The sequence below is a fragment of the Cebus imitator genome, unplaced genomic scaffold, assembly GCF_001604975.1.
Source record: "Cebus imitator isolate Cc_AM_T3 unplaced genomic scaffold, Cebus_imitator-1.0 Scaffold122, whole genome shotgun sequence".
In the NCBI taxonomy this organism is placed as follows: Eukaryota; Metazoa; Chordata; class Mammalia; order Primates; family Cebidae; genus Cebus; species Cebus imitator.
Window position 1 is genome coordinate 1,495,079 of NW_016107437.1, and position 19,184 is coordinate 1,514,262.

A 19,184-nucleotide genomic window follows, 5' to 3' on the forward strand; every position below is an offset into this window, starting at 1 on the left:
TAGCAGTGAGCACTTGTGGTATCCAGATCTTGGTTTCTGAACTGTTGTCTGTTAAAAGTAACCACGACTTCCCAAAGAAATGACTGCAGCAGGGAGAAGGGATGATGGAAATATCTTACTGTATCAGAAAGCAAGAAAATGCTCAAAAAAGTTGAATTCGTGTCCAAAGAACATAACTGTCTTGAAGAGGATTCACTGGCCACATTTGAGGAGGAAATATTGGCCAGAAAAAATAATAACAATTTATTATAAAAGACAAAAAAAAAAAAAAAATCCAGGAATCCATAGCAAGTCTCCAAAAAAAGAAAAGAGGGTATATAATGAATATTATAATATATATATCTAACTATAGTTTCATATATATATATATATATATATATATATATATCTCAATGCTACTAAAATCACTCAGTGAAAGGCTGATAGAGAAAGTGGTCACATGGTCTTTCAGTGCATCGCCGCAGAGAGTACTTAATTACAAACAGAAGAGGGCACCATTCACTGGAGCAATAGGGCAGACACCACCTTTACCAAACGATCAAACTTCACATAACCAAAAACGGGACAAACTGACATTATCCAGTGTGTTCCACAGGGGGGAAAAAAAATTAACCTGAATCTAATTATGGGGCAGGAAGGATGGGAGGATTAGACAAATCAAGATTACGGAATATTCTATAAAATAAGTGCTCTGGACCCGTCGAAATTATCAATGCGATGAGACTCCCCCTATAAAAGGAAGAATTAATCTGAATTAAAGGACACCGAAAAGACCTAACTCCAGCCAATGAATGAATCCAGGATGGGACGGGGGTCTTACTTCGAACAACTGAAATTGGAATATAAATTGTCTACTGGCTAACAGTACTGCATCGATGTTACATCTCTTGGGTATGAAAATGGCCCTGAGGTCACGAACAATCCCTTTGTTCTTAGGAGATGCACTGCGGGAGTATTTATGATAGGAAATCGCGGTAAAGGAACACAAGAGAGTCCGAGTCTCTCGGCCCACAGTTCGCGCGTGCGCACAGCCCTCTCTTTCCGAGACTTATTTTGCGCGGCCCGAGAATCAGATAGTGCTCGTAAGGCGGAAATGCGCGACAGCGGGTTCCGGTGACCACGAAGGCGGCAAAGGCGACGGAATGGAGGAGGTACCTCACGGTGAGCTCGCGGAGGGGGCGTAGGTGGTGGGGCGAAAGTGTCGCGAGCTGCTCTAACTGTGGTCTTGTCTCTGCGCAGACTGTCCAGGGGCCGACAGCGCCCAGGCGGGCCGAGGGGCTTCATGTCAGGGATGCCCCAACCAGCGGCTGTGCGCTTCTGGAGCGGGGGCCACTCCAGACCCAGGTGAGAAAGGGGCAAGGCCTCAACAGGAAGTGAGAGGCCCAGGCCCGGAAGAGGCGGAGCATGGAGGGAGGGGGCGGGATCTGCAGAATGAGTGACAGGGGCGGACTAGACGGTATTGTGTATGGAGAGGGGTGGGGCCCAGAGGGGGTGGGCCGTGGAAATTAGGCAGGGTGAGGGCGGAGCTTCGAGTGACAGGGACGAGGCCTTTAAAAGGCGGTAGCGAAGGCAGTGGCACGGATGGAGGGCGGACACTGGCGCAGAGTTGGAACGCACGTTACTAAGAGTATCCGGGCCAGAGGTTTGAGTGGCACTAACCGACCGCGGAGAAAACGGGATAAGCTCCGAAGTCAGGGAGTTCTCGGACTTAAATCCTGGCTCTGCCGGCTACTTTCTAGATACAATTTTCTTGCTTTTAAGGAGTGATTGTTCCTTTCATTCAACGGAAATGTGTTGATCGCCTCGTAGGTATCCTGCTGTCCTGGCGACACGGCTGGGGATCAGGCGTGGTCACTGCCCTGGTGGAGTTTAGCTTAACACTGGAAACATAAACACGTGAGCTAGCAACCAAACCACCACAACTTCAAGTGCTGTGAAGCACAGATTCGAGGATGGGAGGACTCTGGGAGCCTGCTCAGGACCTTAAAGAACAGGATGCAGAGGGAGAATCTTTCCCGCCGCCTTCTCTTTTTTTCAGACGGAGTCTTGCTGTGTAGCCCAGGCTGGAGTGCAGTGGTGTGATCTCAGCTCAGTGCAACCTCCGCCTCCCGGGTTCAAGCAATTCTTGTCCCTCAGCGACCTGAGTAGCTGGGACTACAGGCACCCCCATCATGCCCAGCTAATTTTTGTATTTTTAGTAGAGATGGGGCTTCACTATGTTGGCCAGGCTGGTCTCGAACTCCTGACCTCAGGTGATCTGCCTGCCTCAGCCTCCCAAAGTGCCGGGATTACAGGCGTGAGCCACTGTGCCCTGCCAAGGGGTAGAATATTGAAGGAGTTCAAAGACAGACTTGGGTTTGATTCCTGGGTCCATGTAGTATGACCATCAGCAATAATCCTAACTTCTCTGAGCTTCTGGTTCCTCATCAACAATGGAAACAAGCTGGGTGTGATGGCTCATGCCTGTAATCCCAGCACTTTGGGAGGCTGAGACAGGTGGATCATTTGAGGTCAAGAGTTCGAGACCAGCCTGGCCAACGTGGTGGTGAAACCTGTCTCTACTAAAAATACAAAAATTAGTGGGCGTGGTGGTCCATGCCTACTCTCGAGGCTGAGGTGGGAGCATTGCTTGAACCTAGGAGGTGGAGGTTACAGTGAGCTGAGATCATGCCACTACACTCTTCTAGCCTGGTGACAGAGTGAGACCCTATCTCAAAGGAAAAAAATATATGAAGAGAAAAATAGTTACTTCTGTCAAACCAGTGGAGAGACTGAACCAAGTCTCTCCCAGTGGAGGTTTATTGAACCAGAGCTTGAGGATGTGCCCTGGAAAACACAAGTCACAAAACGTCTGTGGCCTTTGCTCCCTGGAGAGGTTCCAGGAGGATCATGTTTATATATTTCGTTACAAGGGGAAAAAGCACGCAGGAAAAAGTGTGGCAGGCCTTGAGACAGGTCGTCATGTCTTGTCAGGTTTTAATTAGTGCCCGGTATATCTGTGCTATACAGAAGATAAGGTGAAAATTCAAAAGAGGAAGTAAAGGAAGATTTCATGAGGCAGATGTCTCAGGAGAGGAGAGGAAGGATGGATCATCCTGTCTTTGTTCAGCACATGGGAAGCTTGTAATGGACATTGTCAGTGTGACATTTAACAGACCGTAGTAACACACAAGGAGTCAGGCTAAGTTTACAGTCCTAAAGAAAGTTACAGTTGACATGTCCTTATTTATCGGAGGATATTCATCTTCAAAGGTTTAGGGGCCAGCAAAGAAGTTCCTTAGGAGCAATTTGTGAGGGTCGTCATCTCACGATGGAGATGCATGAGGCCTTTGCCCTTTTTCAGGAGTCTGGTTAATGTAGAATGCTTTGACACAGGTTAGGAAGTAATAGCTGTCTGTTGATGGGGAGGAGGACAGCAGTGTTGGGAGGTTTCCAGGCCTAACGTTCACTCATCAAAAATGGAGACAGGCCGGGTGTGGTGGCTCACGCCTGTAACACCACCACTTTGGGATTTCAAAGTGGGGCATCATGAGTTTTATTTTCCTTTATACCTCGTGTATTGTTTTAAGGATTTGAAATAAGATAGTTTCATTGACAGGTACTTAGTAAGAGCCTGCTGTCTATCAGGGTTTCTCAACCTCGACACTGTTGACATTTGGGGCAGGATCACTCTTTGTTGTGGGAAGGTGTCCTGTGCATTATAGGACATTTAGCATGATCTCTGACCTCTACCCATCAGATGCCAGCAGTACCTCTCCTGTGACAATGAAAAGTGTCTCCAGCCTGGGCACAGTGGCTCACGCCTGTAATTCCAACACTTTGGGAGGCCGAAGCAAGTGGATCACTTGAGGTCAGGCAGGAGTTTGAGACTAGCCTGGCCAACATAGAGAAACACCATCTTTACTAAAAATACAAAAATTAGCTGGGTGTGGTGGCAGGTGCCTGTAATCCCAGCTACTGGGGAGGCTGAGGCAGGAGAATCGCTTGAACCCGGGAGGCAGAGGTTGCAGTGAGTGGACTCCAGCCTGTGCAACAGAACGAGACTCTGTCCCAAAAAGAAAAAGTGTCTCCAGACATTACAAAATGTCCCTGGGGGATTTTGTCCCCAAGTTAGGGACCATTACTGTATGCAGAGTTCTCTTCTGGAGCTAGGAATACAGCACTGAAAACTTTAGAGAGTCCCTCCCCTTGTGGAAAGTATCTTCTAGTTGGGGGACACAAACGTGTAAACCAATAAATGAGACACCTTCAAATGTGATAAGAGCCTTATTTTCTTCCTAGCACTTACTTCTACCATTGACGAAGAAGTATTTCAGAGGATCCTTTTAAACAGCCCCAGGACTAGGACTAGGAGTTAGCTCTTCCTGGTTGACTAGAAGAGTGACATTTGAGGTTTGGTCAGGGACCTCATCCCCTGTACTTTGGCTTTCTTTGCAGCTATAGAGGAAATCAAAGAGAAAATGAAGACCGTAAAACACAAAATCTTGGTATTATCTGGGAAAGGCGGTGTTGGGAAAAGCACATTCAGCGCCCACCTTGCCCATGGCCTAGCAGAGGATGAAAACACACAGGTGAGACCTCAGGAACCACTGGGAGATGCTCATTCTGTCTGAGAGTCGTGGTGGCTATTAAATAACTGATTCCTAGGCCAGGCGCAGTGGCTTACGCCTGTAATCCCAGCACTTTGGGAGGCTAAGAAGATAGGCAGATCACTTGAAGCCAGGAGTTTGAGATCAGCCCCACCAACACGGCAAAACCCTGTCTCTACTAAAAATACAAAATATTACCTAGGTGTGGTAGGGCAGGCCTGTAATCTCAGCTATTCAGGAGTATGAGCCATGAGAATTGCTTGAGCCCGGGAGGCAGAGGCTGCATTGAGTCGAGATTGCGCTACTGTACTCCAGCCTGGTGCACAGAACAAGACTGCCTCAAAGGAAACATTGAATTGGCCTCTTTGGAATCTCAGTCCCTGCAGAGAAGCAATGCCCAGTAGTGAAATGAAGCATTTCATTGGATTCTCTAGCCAAGAAAATGGCTAGCAGATGTACATCTCCCCTTGCATGTGGATAGTTACCTTACATTCTTGTTTCTTTTTCCCCTGTAATAACCCCTTTTTGCTTTCCTCTAAGCCAGGGGCCTGCAAACTATAGCCAATGGGCCAAATCAACCGGGCGCAGTGGCTCATGCCTGTAATCCTAGCACTTCAGAAGGCTGAGTTGGGTGGATCATGAGGTCAGGAGTTCAAGAACAGCCTGGACAACATAGTGAAACTCTGTCTCTACTAATAATACAAAAATTAGCCAGGCGGGGTGGCGCGTGCCTATAGTCCCAGCTACTCAGGGGACTACATTTAAGATGCAGAGAGCAAGATGCTGAGGCAGGAGAATAGCTTGGTAACCTGCCCATGGTCACAGGAGTGGTGCGGGTGGAGCCAGAACCTGAGTTTGGGCTGTCTGACTCGAGTGTGTGTTCTTAGCTATCCACAACCCCTTTTATTAAAGTTGAGATCCAGAGGGCAGCACTGGGTAATCTGAGTTTTCATGCTCATCTGTATACTTGGGTGGAAATTAATAAACTCTTGTAAGGGCTAGCAAACGTTTTCCACAAGGGCCAACAGGAAATATATTATTAGGCTTTGTGGGGAAAATCAAGGATCATATGTAGGTACTTAGGTACTAATTTAAAAACTGCAATTTTAGGCCAAGCACAGTGGCTCATGCCTGTAATCTCAGCGCTCTGGGAGGCCGAGGCAGAGGGATGCCTTGAATTCAGAGGTTCAAGACTAGCCTGGGCAACATGGCAAAACCCCACCTCTACAAAACACAAAAATTAGCTGGGCATGGTGGCAAGCACTTGCAGTTCCAGCTTCTTGGGAGGCTGAGGTAGGAGAATAGCTTCATAAGCCTGGAACGTAGAGGATGCAGTGAATCTTGATCATAGCACTATACTTCAGCCTAAGCGACAGAGTGAGATCCTGTCTCAAACAAACAAAAAACATTTCAAAAATGTGAATACCATTCTTGGCTCAGGAGGGAACAGAATTAGAAAAGACCCCTGACGAATCGCAGGCTGACCAGGGAGTGTGTAACTTGTAGTGAAGGCAGGAGGTGCCTCTAGCATAAGCCTGAGCCACGAGACGGCAAAGAGTCACACACCATCTTCCACCGCAAAAGTCACCGGCTCCCAGCCTAAGCTACAGAGTAAGACCCCTGTCTCTACAAAAAGTAAAAAATAAAAAAAGTTAGCCAGGCATGGTGTTGAGCACCTGTAGTCCCAGCTACTCAGGAGACTGAGGTAGAGGGATCACTTGAGCCTGGGAAGTCAAGGCTGCAGTGAGCCATGACTGTGTCACTGCACTCCAGCCTGGGCAACAGAGTGAGACCTACTTCAAAAACCATGAATAACCAACAAGTCATCAACTTGCATAAATTAACCTTTTTTTTTTTTTTTTTTTTTTTTTTTTGAGACAGAGCGCTGCTCTGTTGCCCAGGCTGGAGTGCCCTGGTGTTATCTTGGCTCACTGCAGCCTCCACCTCCAGGGTTCAAGCGATTCTCCTGCCTCAGCCTCCCAAGTAGCTGGGATTACAGGTGCCCACCACCACACCCAGATAATTTTTGTATTTTTAGTAGAGACGGGGTTTTACTATGTTGGCCAGGCTGGTCTTGAACTCCTGACTTCAGGTGATCTGCCTGCCTCAGCCTCCAAAGCACTGCGAATACAGGCTTGAGCCACCACACTTGGCCACCACAAATGAAACATTTGTGATCTGAAAGGCTAACTATCATTCCAAGGTCAGTACTGGGTGTTTCGGGACTGACTATGCAAGGCTATCCTGTGGGACTTGGGACTGCAGAGCAGGAAGGGGCCTTGGTGACATTGGAGTACTCGTCTCACATATCAAAAGCCTGAACAACCGAGGCTTAGAGAGCAGAAGCAAATTGTGCAAGGACTAAAAGTTGGGAGCTGGGCGCAGTGGCTCACGCCTGTAATCCCAGCACTTTGGGAGGCCAAGGCGGGCCGATCACCTGAGATCGGGAGTTTGAGACCAGCCTGATAACATGGAGAAACCGCGTCTCTACTAAAAATTCAAAAAAAATTAGCCAGGTGTGGTACATGCCTATAATCCCAGCTACTCAGGAGGCTGAGGCAGGAGTATCCCTTGAACCTGGGAGGCGGAGGTTGCAGTGAGCCGAAATCACGCCATTGTACTCCAGCCTGGGCAACAAGAGCAAAACTCCATCTCAAAAAAAAAGAAAGTTGGGACTAAACCCCTCTTCCCCTACCGTCCTCATTAGGTGCAGTTTGGGGTGCTGGGTAAAGGAGACGCTTTGGGTCCTGAGAGCCCTGTGGCATCCCCATCCCTCTGCCTTCTGCAGCAAATGCTGCCTCTTCCTATCAGCTGCAAACACAGGCCCAGAAGTACTGGTGTGGAGGAATGCAGGCACATTGCTCAGCTTTGCTTATCTGGCCTAACCTAAGCAGAATTAGTTGGACAGATTTCGGGGGAGTAATAGGATCAACAGGAAGTCTGAAGAGACAGGACACAGGGCCACCCTGGCCATCTGGGTAGCAGGAGCCTGTCAGCAGCCTCTCGGGCCTGCCACGGGAGTGAGTGCGCTTGATCTTCTTCTGGCATCCTTACATCATTTCGCGCAAGTTTCACTCCGCAAGAGAGTGAACTTCCTCTAAAGGGAACTGAGGAAATTGTTCCCTGAAGGAAGGGCATGGAGACAGAGTAGCTACAAACCTGAGAATATCGAAGAATGTCTCTATCATAGTCATTGATAGTGATGGTGTCATTTCCCCATGGATCATTGACACATCAGTCCCAAGTATCAAGGTCCTGAGAGAGCAAGTCAGGTTTTCCCATGTCGTCACTCTGCTGTGTTCCTCAGATGGCCCCATAGAGGGCGCCTGAGGCCAGCACTGGTCTATGGATGGTGCTCCCCACCGCCAGCCCCGTACAGGTTTGAGACAGCACTGGGTGCAGAGGAAGTAGGAGGCTGGGCTTGTTGAGAGGATTGAAGAGGGAGGCAAGAAACTAATTGGGGGCAAGTTAAAAAGTGACCCGGAGGTGCAGCACTTTGGCTCTGAGTCACTGCAGCTTTCAAGATGAGTACCAGCCCTGTTCTCAGAAGGTTCCCGAAAGCCATCTCAGACCTCTTGTATCAGAGGGGAAGGCTTAGGATGGAAGAGGTCGCGTGACGCTGCACCCGAGTCACAAGCAAAGAGCTTTTCCAGGTTTCTATCTTACTTTAAGTTTCCATTTTGAAAGTTTAGCCTAAACAGTCATTTACCTTCAGGATCAAAGGAAAACAGGGCTTGGTTCGGGTTCCACTCTGGTCCTCCACAGCAGGCCCCGTGGCATACTGGAAAGAGTCCTGGTTGGGGCTGGAAGACCTCAGTTTATGTTCCAGCTCTGTTCCTCGCTTATTGAACTGGTCCCCTCTGAACCTCAGTTTCCTCCTCTGTAAGCAAGAGGTAATGATACCATCTAGGCACATGACTATCTCGGCCTCCCAAAGTGCTAGGACTACAGATGTGAGCCACTGCGCCCAGTCCCCAATATATTTTTTTAATATATTCATAGTGTGCTTAAATGCTTGCATCTGAGACTCCTCAACAAATAGGATGAGTTTGAGAAATATTTAAGATGCAGAGAGCAAGGCTTGGTGAGGGGATGAGCAAAGAATTGCTGTTTAAGGTGGCTCCAAGATGGCTCTCGCTTGGCTGTCCCACCCATTCTGTCACACAATCCAAAAAGGCACTAGGCCCCTTTCCCTGTCTTCTCCAGCCAGAGCTCAGTAAATGGTCTGGGCCCAAGCCTCCAAGTGACCTGACACCCAGGTCTGTAAGATCACCCTCAAGGAGCTGAGCCAGGCTGAGGGGTAGGGAACCAGGGGCGTCAGTGTTTATGAACCTTGAGATCAGCGTTACGACTTTCCCTCAGGAGAATCCAATGGCTCCAAGTTTGACCCGGTTTCTGTCTGGTTTGTGGGTTCAGTTATGTAACCACTTTGGTCTCTTCTTGCTCCCTAGATTGCTCTTCTAGACATCGATATATGTGGGCCATCAATTCCCAAGATAATGGGCTTGGAAGGAGAGCAGGTAATAGTGGTTACAGAACTCAGGAAATTGTTCTCTTAAGGCAAACTCGGTAGCACTGCACTGTCAGACGTAAACAAACAGGTATGCAGAGCCCATAAATGCTTTGTTGTTGTTTGTTTTTGTTTTTGAGACAGTCTGTGCTGCCCAGGCTAGACTGCAGTTACGCGACCTCAGCTCACTGCAACCTCCGCCTCCTGGGTTCAAGCAATTCTCGTGCCCCAGCCTCCCGAGCAGCTGGGACTACAGGGGTGTGCCACCATGCCTGGCTAATTTTTGTATTTTTGATAGAGACGGTGTTTCACTATGTTGGCCAGGCTGGTCTCCACTTCTTGACCTCCAGTGATCGCCTGCCTTAGCCTTCCCAAGTGTTGGGATTACAGGCATGAGCCACCGCGCCTGGCCCATAAATGTTTATGTGGGCCTGATGAGCTGAGATACGTGCTCAGTAGTCCATCTGTCGCCTTTAACAACTGTGTGTTTTGAGGAGCCGGGAGTATCTATGAAGTCCATCTACACCATTCGAGAAGCATTGGTTTCGACGCCTTCTCAGAGGGAAGGGAAAAAAAAAAGAGCCAGTGAAATGCGGAAGTGAGACACGGAAATTTAGCTCTGACTGGGAACATTAGACCGGGGCTTGCTAAGGCTCTGTACCCTGGAAGCAAGGGAATATTTCTGCCCTTGTGGTCTCCCCTGGGGAACTGAGACTGCAGGGTGGGTGAGCGATGCAGACTGGGGGCAGGGCCGTAGCAGTCTATGTAGTTGCTGGCTTCTTGCTAGCAAGAAGCTCTCCAAGAGAGGATTCCCCCACGGGCAGTGCATGGAAGCTGGGGCTGGGGGTGCTGGGATGTCCCAACAGTCTCAAGGGTGCTTCTTTCTTTAATTAGTGACAGGGATGCGTTAATCCTGTGCTGAGGATTCAGTAGTAAACAAGGCCTGTAAAGACCCCCATCTGAGTGGGGGAGGACAGATGCTAGGTAATAGGAAACCAAGCCAGAGTGAGGGTATAGACAGTAGGGCAGGGTCAGAGGGCTGCTGTTTGGGAGGGGTGGTCAAAGGTGCCCTCACTGAGGGGTAGCATTTGAGCAGAGGATGACAGGAGGGGAGAGCTGGGAGAAGAGCATTCTGCACTAACGGAGCAAGTGCGTAGGCCCCTGAAGCTGGGTGTCCTTGGGTCCTGAGTGGAGTAACCAGAGGGGCTGGAGGGTGGCCCGAGGCCGATGGGGCCAGGCCTTGCAGGCACATTTCGTTTTGTTTTGTTTTGTTTTTGTTTGAGACTGAGTCTCCCTTTATTGCCCAGGCTGAAGTGCAGTGGCGCAATCTTGGCTCACTGCAACGTCCACCTCCAGAGTTCAGGTGATTCTCCTGCCTCAGCCTCCTGAATAGCTGAGACTACAGGCAGATGCCACCATGCCCGGCTAGTTTTTTTGTATTTTTAGTAGAGATGGTGTTTCACCATTTTTGCCAGGCTGGTCTCAAACTCCTGACCTTGTGATCCACCCACCTTACTTAGCCTCCCAAAGTATTGGGATTACAGGCATGAGCCACCGTGCCCGGCCCCTTCCAGGCACTTCTAAGGCCTTTGGGTTTGCTTCTGAGGGAGTAGGGAAGGAGAGCAATGTCACTCCTTGAGGCTTGGTCACATATCCCCAGGGATATGGTAGCACAAGCCCCAGTGAGGGTATAAGGTACTGTCATCACACATAAGTATTTCATAGAAATAGAAATTTTAAAATAAAGTAAAACAGAAGTTTCACCATTTTCTTCTCCAATAATGGAGAAGATTGGATCATCCTGTTTACCCTAACTCTTAAGATAAGTGGACTTAGCCAACGAGTATAAACATGAATGAATGGTCTTGTTGGGTTTCTTTTAATAGAACTTCAAAGTCAGGCACAGAGGACCACATGTTGTATGATTCCACTTACATGAACTGTGTAGAGTAGGTCAGTCCACAGAGAGAGAAAGTAGATTAGGGGTCCCCTACGGCTGGGAGGATGTGAGAGATACTGGAGGGGCGATAGCTGAGGGGTGATAGCTATAGAGATTCTTCCTAGGGTCATGAAAATGTTCCAAAATTGTGGTGGCCAGGCATGGTGGCTCACGCCTGTAATCCCAACACATTGAGAGGCCAAGGTGGGTGGATGACTTGAGATCAGGAGTTTGAGACCAACCTAGCCAACATGGTGAAACGCTGTCTCTACAAAAAACTACAAAAATTAGCTGAGCATGGTGGCAGGCACCTGTAATCCCAGCTACCTGGGAGGCTGGGGCAGGAGAATCACTTGAACTTGGGAGGTGGAAGTTGCAGTGAGCCAAGATCATACCACCACACTCCAGCCTGGGCGACAGGGCGAGACTCCATCTCAAAAATAAAAATTAAATTGTGGTGAGGGCTGCACACTTGTGACTGTGCAGAAAGCCACTCAGTTCGACACATTCAGTGGGTGAGTCTTACTGTCTATAAATCGTGTCTCAGTAAATCCATTGAGAAAAGTAAGGCTTCATTAAGAAAAATAGACTTGCAGTATGCACTTTGGGTGCTGCTGGATGCCTACTGGAAGGAAGATGTCTGAATCTTGAAGTTGCCCCAGGGAGCTACCCTTTGACCCCCCCCTCAGCCCGTTCCCTTGGGGGCAGCGACTGGCGGGTTCTGAATCAGCTGTTTCACTGGAGGTCATTCGCTTCACTCCTGTGCTTTTACAAAAACCATCTCATTGCTTCACAGGTACCTGCATTTTCTTAACAGTGCTAGCCGATTTTTATCACTCTTTTAAAATACCTTAGACACAACGTCATATTTGAACTTTTGGTTCCCTATCTAGACACCCAAGCAGAGTTTCCAAATAACCCAGCTTGGGGCACAAAGGGAGTTGAGTTGCATCTTTATTATCAACGCCCCAGCTGTTCACCTCCTTTTAGGAATTTCATGGTACCACATAAGACAACGAATTGTATTTTATAAAGCTGTCTTCTTTGCGCAACTTGTGCGTGAAATGTGACCAGGGTACATGATTTCTACAAATGAACATCGGTGCTCATGTTCACACAGGTTCACCAGAGTGGCTCGGGCTGGTCTCCAGTGGTAAGTTTTCACCTCTTTCCCTTATTTTCACAGTAGTGTGTGGTTGTGTGAACATAATGGGTTTATGGTTTGTCAGTCCAGGGTATTTATTGGGGCACTTTCCGAGGCACAAAGGATGCGATTAAAACCAGTGATTGGCAGATTTTTTCCGTAAAGTGAAGGACAGTAAAGACTTTTAGCATGTGCGCCTGCATTCCCTGCTGTCATAGCACAAAAGTAGTAATATGTAACTGAACCACCAGGGAGACCAGCCTGGCCAACGTGGTGAAACCCCATCTCTACTAAAGATACAAAAATTAGCATGGTGGTACCCACCTGTAATCCCAGCTACTTGGGAGGCTGAGGCAGAAGAATTGCTTGAACCCAGGAGGCAGAGGCTGCAGTAAGCCAAGATCACGCTGCTGCACTCCAGCCTGGGCAACAGAGCTAGACTCCATCTCAAAAAAAAAAAACAAACAAAAAAAAAAAAGACACAGAGTTAAGGAGGTGACATTTACTTACATTAGCTGAGTTCCCTGTCATCGCAGCCCATGGACATACAGTGCCTCTTTCAAATCCCCTAACGTGGTACTCTTCTTTTTTTTTTTTCCAAAAATGATTTAGGATGCAAAGAGTGGATGTGCTCATAGGTCACATGATGTTTTGTCCTGACAATGGTTTTTTCAGTGAGAGCTCAGACAGAAGACCTGGGGGAGGGCCTCACTGCATGGTTTTGAGTAAAGTGTGTCTTGCCCTCCCTCTGTTCCCTCTCCAGTACATGGAAGACAACTTGGGGGTGATGTCAGTGGGTTTCCTGCTCAGCAGTCCTGATGACGCTGTTATCTGGAGGGGACCCAAGAAAAACGGTTTGCCACTCTGCCTTTTTTTGTTTCTCACATCCTTCCTTGAGCGCCGTGGCTCTTGGCCTCATCTGCACCCTGTCCTGCCAGTCTCAGCCTGCTGGGCCTCACAGTGTATTGTTTTTAAGCATCCATTGCCTCTTCTTCACGGGTTGAAAAGAACTCATTGAAATACCCGTTTTCCCTTATATAAGTATCTGCTGTGAGTTTTTCTCCTCAAAAGCTATAGAACCCTGGCCAGGTGGCGTAGCTCACACCTGTAATCCCAGCACTTTGGGAGTCCGAGGTGGGCAAATCACCTGCGATCAGGAGTTTGAGACCAACCTGGCCAACATGGTGACACCCCGTCTCTACCAAAAACATAAAAAACTAGCTGGGTATGGCGGCGTGCACTTGTAATCCCAGCTACTCGGGAGGCTGAGGCAGGAGAATCGCTTGAACCCAGGAGGCAGAGGTTGCAGTGAGCAGAGGTCATGCCAGTATAGAACCCCGAAATTATTTTTATCGTGGTTTCATTGTGGCTTATTTGGGTCAGAGAGGTGAGATCAACAGCAGGTTGATCTGGTACTGAGACTTAGGGTAATAATGTGAAACTGTTATCAGGACGAGCTTCCTCAGCCTCAGCACTACTGAAATATGGAGCCAGATAAATAAAGAAAAAATGAGCATCCCCTGCGATTCCTCTTTCTAGGCATGATCAAGCAGTTCCTCCGAGATGTGGACTGGGGAGAGGTGGACTACCTCATTGTGGACACCCCACCTGGGACATCGGATGAACACCTTTCTGTCATCCAGTACCTGGCCGCGGCACACATCGACGGAGCAGTGATAATCACCACTCCCCAGGTGAGCAGGCTCCCAGGTGGAGCTGGGTCCAAACTGTGCTCCACACTGCAAGGCTTCCTTCCTGCAAGGCTTCCTTCCTGCAAGGCTTCCTTCCTGCAAGGCTCTGATACCCTGGTCTCACCAAGGTTCTTCCCGGTGTGTATTCCACAGCCGCATTCAATGCAGATCTGCAAAATCTCTTGTTAAAAATGTCAGCTGGGCACAGTGGTTCATACCTGTAATCCCAGGACTTTGGGACGCTGAGATGAGAGAATCGCTTGAGCCCAGGAGTTCAAGACCAGCCTGAACAATATAGTGAAACCCCATCTCTCCAAAAAGTATTTTAAAATTAGCCAGACGTCATAGCTCGCACCTCGAGTTCCAGCTACTCGGGAAGCTGAGGTGGGAGGATCATTTGAGCCCGGGGAGAGGAGGCTGCCATGAGCCACGATCACGCCAATGCACCCCAGCCACCACAACAGAGTGAGACCTTGAGGAACACAGGTGCCAGACACACTCATGAGGGCTCAGCCAGTGCAGTGGCAGGCCCAGCGGCCATGGGAAGGGTGTCTGGGTCAGAAAATGGTGATAGGATTCATGTCCATTTTGGCACTCTGCAGAGAGGGGACATGGGGCACATGACGGAGCAGAACAGAGTGGTTGGTGCTAGGCACAGTGGCTCATGTCTGTAGTCCCAGCATTTTGGGAGGCCAAGCCGGGCAGGTCACTTGAGGTCAGGAGTTCAAGACCAGCCTGGCCAACACGGCAAAACCCTGTTTCTACCAAAAAATACAGCCCGGTGTGGTGGCGGGCACCTGTAATCCCAGCTACTTGGGAGGCTGAAGCAGGACAATCACTTGAACCCCGGAGTCAGGGTTGTAGTGAGTCGAGATCACGCCACTGCACTCTAGCCTGGGCAACAGAACGAGACTCCGTCTCAAAAAAAATAAAAAACAAATGAGAGACTGAGCTGCAGCCCAGTGACTTTCTAGCTGAATGCCTCTTCCTCTGCATCCCAGCCTTAGTGCCGGGAGTCAAACATGTATGTCAGGAAAAAAACAGGCCCAAAGCTGCAAGTCTTTTGAGCTCACGTGAGTGGTGAAGCCACAGGTGCTAAGGAGTTACTACACCTGACAGTGACCAAGTCACAGCAGTTCTTGGGCACAGGGATCTATGATAATGTGAACTGGGGAAAACAGGTAGCTACTGAGCGCTGTTCATGCGCAGTAATCAAACTAAAAACTCAGAGTTCAGAAGGGAATGTGGCGTTGTCCACGTTGGGCAATACTCCCTATTTCTTTTTAGTCCATAAAGTTGTTTGTGTTCACAATTATCTGTCTAGATCAGGGATCAGCAAACTTTCCTGTAAAGGGCCAGATAGTAAGTAGGCTTTGCGGACCCCATGGCCCCTGTCACAGCTCCTCAGTTGTGCCACTGTGGAGTGAAGCAGCCACAGGCAGTGCCTAGAGCGATGGGCATGGCTGGTTCCAATGGAACTTGATTTATAAAACCAGCCAGATTCAGTCTGCAGGCTGGGGTTTGCCAAGCTCTGGTCTAGAAAACAGTGCACACTCAGGCTGAATATATTTAGGACATGGAGCGTGGAGATGTGTTAAAAGGTCATTTTCAGATAGGCATGGTGGCTCACGCCTGTAATCCCAACACTTTGGAAAGCCAAGGCAGGAAGATCACTTCAGACCAGGAGTTTAAGACCAGGCTGGACAACATAGCAAGACCCTATCTCTACAAAAAATTAAAAAGCTAGACAGGTGGAGTAGCATATGCCTATAGTCCTAGCTACTCGGGAGGCTGAGGCAGGAAGATTGTGTAAGCCCAGGAGGTCGAGGCTGCAGTGAGCTATGATTGTGCCACTGCACTCCAGCCTGGGCAACAGAGTGAGTTCCTGTCTCTAAAAATAAGAAGTCATTTTCTTTCAAATTTATTTCTTGCGATTTGGCTGTGTGGGAAGTAAATAGCACCTCAAACAAACAGGGCTTAGCGCTAGTAGGCACTAAATAAATATGGATTTGGCGGGGTCAGGTTTTAGTTCATTTTCACACTGCTGTAAAGAACTGCCTGAAACTGGGTAATTTATAAAGGAAAGAGGTTTAATTGACTCACAGTTCCACATGGCTGGGAAGGCCTCAGGAAACATACAATCATGGAAGAAGGCGAAGCAGGCGCATGATACACAGTGGCAGCAGTGAGAGAGACAGGGTGTAGGAGGAACTGTGAAACATTTATGAAACCATCAGATCTCATGAAGACCCACTATCACAAGAACAGCATGGGGGGAACCGCCCCCATGATCCAGTCACCTCCCACCAGGTACTGCCCTCAACACGTTGGGATTGTGGGGATTACAATTCGTGATGAGATTTGGATGGGGACACAGAATCAAACCATACCAGGGCAGAAACCTCTAAGGCGTCACGATAGCAGATCTACTGCATTGCAGCCACCCCCTTGGGTGCACGGACGTTCCCTTTCTCGCACTTTGATGCTGGAATCACTGATCTCTTCACCTTCGTAGGAGGTGTCCCTCCAGGATGTCCGGAAAGAAATCAACTTCTGCCAAAAGGTGAAGCTGCCCATCATCGGGGTGGTGGAGAACATGAGTGGCTTCATCTGTCCTAAGTGCAAGGTGAGGGTGCGTGGGGCTGCCAGGCGATCTGAACAAGATGCTGCCTTCATGGTTGAGGAAACAGTCAGAAGGGTGCCCTGCAAATGGTTTCTGCTTTCCCTGGCATTTTGGGAATTGGAATCATAATTAAAACCCCTTTCTGTTGACTAAAGGAAAGTTCTTTTGGTGTTAAGTGTTTCACATTCAAACTAAGCTTGTGTGTGTGTGTGTGTGTGTGTGTGTGTGTGTGTGTGTGTAAGTTTCTTTAAAATGTAGTCCATCCAGGCTGGGTGTGGTGGCTCACGCCTGTAATCCCAGCACTTTGGGGGGCCAAGGTGGGTGCGTCACCTGAAGTCAAAAGTTTGAGACCAGGCTGGCCAACATGGTGAAACCCCATCTCTACTAAAAATACAAAAAAATTAGCCAGGCACGGTGGTGGGTGCCTGTAATCCCAGCTATTCAGGAGGCTGAGGCAGGAGAATCATTGGAACTGGGGAGGTGGAAGTTGTAGTGAGCCAGGATTGTGCCATTGCACTCCAGCCTAGGTGACAGAGCGTAACTCTATCTCAGGAAAAAAAAAAATGCGGTCCATCCTGGTGACTCTGCAAGAAAATCATGTTTCCTCCCCTTTGAATTTGCCTTGCAGAAAGAATCTCAGATATTCCCTCCCACGACTGGGGGCGCGGAGCTCATGTGCAAGGACCTGGAGGTCCCTCTCCTCGGCAGAGTGCCCCTGGATCCACTCATAGGTGGGTGACCCCGGCATGGGGCGGGACCTCACTCCTCGGTCAGTCCCACAGTCATGGGTCAGGCATGACAGCGGGTAGCTACGGAGAGGGATGATGGAAGGAAGAAGGTCAGTGGGGCACTGGAGCCAGACCCACCCTCCAGCTGGCACCCCTAGAGGCCTCCGGGAGAAAAGCCGAGACCCCTGCGGGTAGGCAGCGGGAGCAAGCAGGCCTCAGGCAAATGGGTGAGGCCTGTAAGAACAGGCTAGAAGTTGGTGAGGGCGGTGGTGGCAGGGGACTGAGGAGGGCGCTCAGTAGAGGGGTGGCTCCAGGGGACACAGATCACTGACCTGTGAGCCGGGGCCACGTTCCCAGAATGGTCCGGGGGGAGGGTGGAGGCCGAGTATTTGTGAGGAGGGTTGGAGGGTGGGAGCCTGGAGGCGGGGAGAGCGGAGGCCATCTGGGGTGCCCTGGCGGAGGGCCAGGCCTGCATGGGGAGCTCAAGGGGAGAATGGGAGCCTGTGGGAAACGGCTAAGTGTCATCATCACTGAGTGTCAGTGTCCCGTGCCTGGGATCAGGAGGCACAAGGGTGGCTGCCCTGCGGTCAGAGTTCAGGATAAGGCCCTGGGTTCTGGTGTTGGTGTAGAAAGGAGGGGACACACAAGAGAGAAAGTGACAGGATCTGATGGTCGAAGTTGTCCCCACTGCCGGTACAAGCCACCCGGAGGAGGGTCCGTCCCTCAGAGACAGTGAAGCAGGAGCCAGGCCGGGCCCTCAGGGGTGCTGCGGCTGAGAGGTGAGGGGGCTCAGGTTGTCAGCAGGCTCTGGGGTCAGTCAGGAGAGGTTGGTTTGTGTCCATGCAGGCAAGTGTTGAAGCCACGAGGCATGGACAGGACTGCCAAGGGGCTGCACAGAAAGCGGGAGCCAGGACAGTGCTGGGGCGGCTGCCATGAGGAAGTGGGGAAGGGGTGCGAGGAACACTCGGAGGATGGGAACGGCCCTGGAAAACCCCAGAGACCCCCTGCACCCGGGAGGCTGGGTCCCAAACTCCTTCTTCCCTTCTTCCCACATCCCTAAATGCTTCTCTGGCATGTGATTTCCCCGACAAAATATAGAAAAGTATAGCTGCTTTCTCAGCCTTCCCCAGCATTATAAAACACTCACCAGGCAGCTTTTGCAGTGACCAGAAGTGGTGCTGAGAGCTGCCCTCAAAGGTCCCTGGAGGCAGGCAGGCCGCATGAATGGATGTGACTGGGTGGGGAGCTTGCAGCAGCCGGGGCACAGCCATTCCTGCCAGCTTGCACCTCTGCCACAGGTCAGCTCTGACGAGATGGGATTGATGGACAGGACATTTGTCAGGGGAAACTTCTGTGGGAAAAAAATGACAAGGGAGAGCATTAGCCCATGATGAAGGAGTGGGGGAAGGAACATATCAGCCCGCAAGAGCATCTAAGCCCACAGGAGTATCTCAGCCCATGGAAGTATCTTAGCCCAAGGGAGCATCCCAGCAGTCAAGAGCATCTCAGCCCAAGGTAGCATCCCAGCCCTCAAGAGCATCTCAGCCCACGGGAATATCCCAGCTCCCAAGAGCATCTTAGCCCACAGGAGCTTCTCAGCCCACAGGAGCATCCCAGCCCAAAGGAGCGCCTCAGCCCACAGGAGCATCTCAGCCTACTGGAGCATCCCAACCCTCAAGGGCATCTCAGCCCATGGGAGCATCCCAGCCTGAAGGAGCATCTGAGCCCACTGGAGCATCTCAGCCTACTGGAGCATCCCAACCCTCAAGAGCACTTCAGCCCACAGGAGCATCGCAGCCCAAAGGTGCACCTTAGCCCACAGGAGCACGATCTCAGCCTACTGGAGCATCTCGGCTCACGGGAGTGTGTCAGCCTGCTGGAGCACCTCAGTGTACTCTACTTTTTAGCATCTCAGTCTGCTGGAGTGTGTCAGTCTGTTGGAGCACCTCAGTCTGCTGGA

General features: G+C 49.9%; 2 protein-coding genes across 7 annotated transcripts in view; one reads left to right on the forward strand and one right to left on the reverse strand.

Moving 5' to 3' along the window:
* Positions 1-935: 935 nt before the first annotated feature.
* NUBP1 (nucleotide binding protein 1) overlaps positions 936-19,184 on the forward strand; it is a 20,438-nt gene continuing 2,189 nt past the window's right edge. Inside the window, exons 1-9 of one of the 3 annotated variants that reach the window (XM_017539939.2) lie at positions 939-1,161; positions 1,240-1,344; positions 4,438-4,571; positions 9,041-9,109; positions 12,159-12,191; positions 12,946-13,036; positions 13,722-13,876; positions 16,389-16,499; positions 17,125-17,227. In XM_017539939.2, the coding sequence (XP_017395428.1) occupies positions 1,143-1,161; positions 1,240-1,344; positions 4,438-4,571; positions 9,041-9,109; positions 12,159-12,191; positions 12,946-13,036; positions 13,722-13,876; positions 16,389-16,499; positions 17,125-17,227 (820 nt within the window). In that variant the 5' untranslated portion in view covers positions 939-1,142. Of the gene's footprint in view, positions 1,162-1,239; positions 1,345-4,437; positions 4,572-9,040; positions 9,110-12,158; positions 12,192-12,945; positions 13,037-13,721; positions 13,877-16,388; positions 16,500-17,124; positions 17,228-19,184 lie in introns of all 3 variants that reach the window. The other 2 variants (XM_037742509.1, XM_017539941.2) reach the window with 2 other exon arrangements.
* TVP23A (trans-golgi network vesicle protein 23 homolog A) overlaps positions 2,544-19,184 on the reverse strand; it is an 87,158-nt gene continuing 70,517 nt past the window's right edge. The window contains exons 9-10 of one of the 4 annotated variants that reach the window (XR_001828512.2): positions 18,372-18,575; positions 17,243-18,113 (exon numbers count right to left, since the gene is read on the reverse strand). The gene's annotated coding sequence lies outside the window, so the exon portion shown is untranslated. Of the gene's footprint in view, positions 2,562-16,857; positions 16,881-17,242; positions 18,576-19,184 lie in introns of those variants that run through there. The other 3 variants (XM_037742510.1, XM_037742511.1, XM_017539944.2) reach the window with 3 other exon arrangements.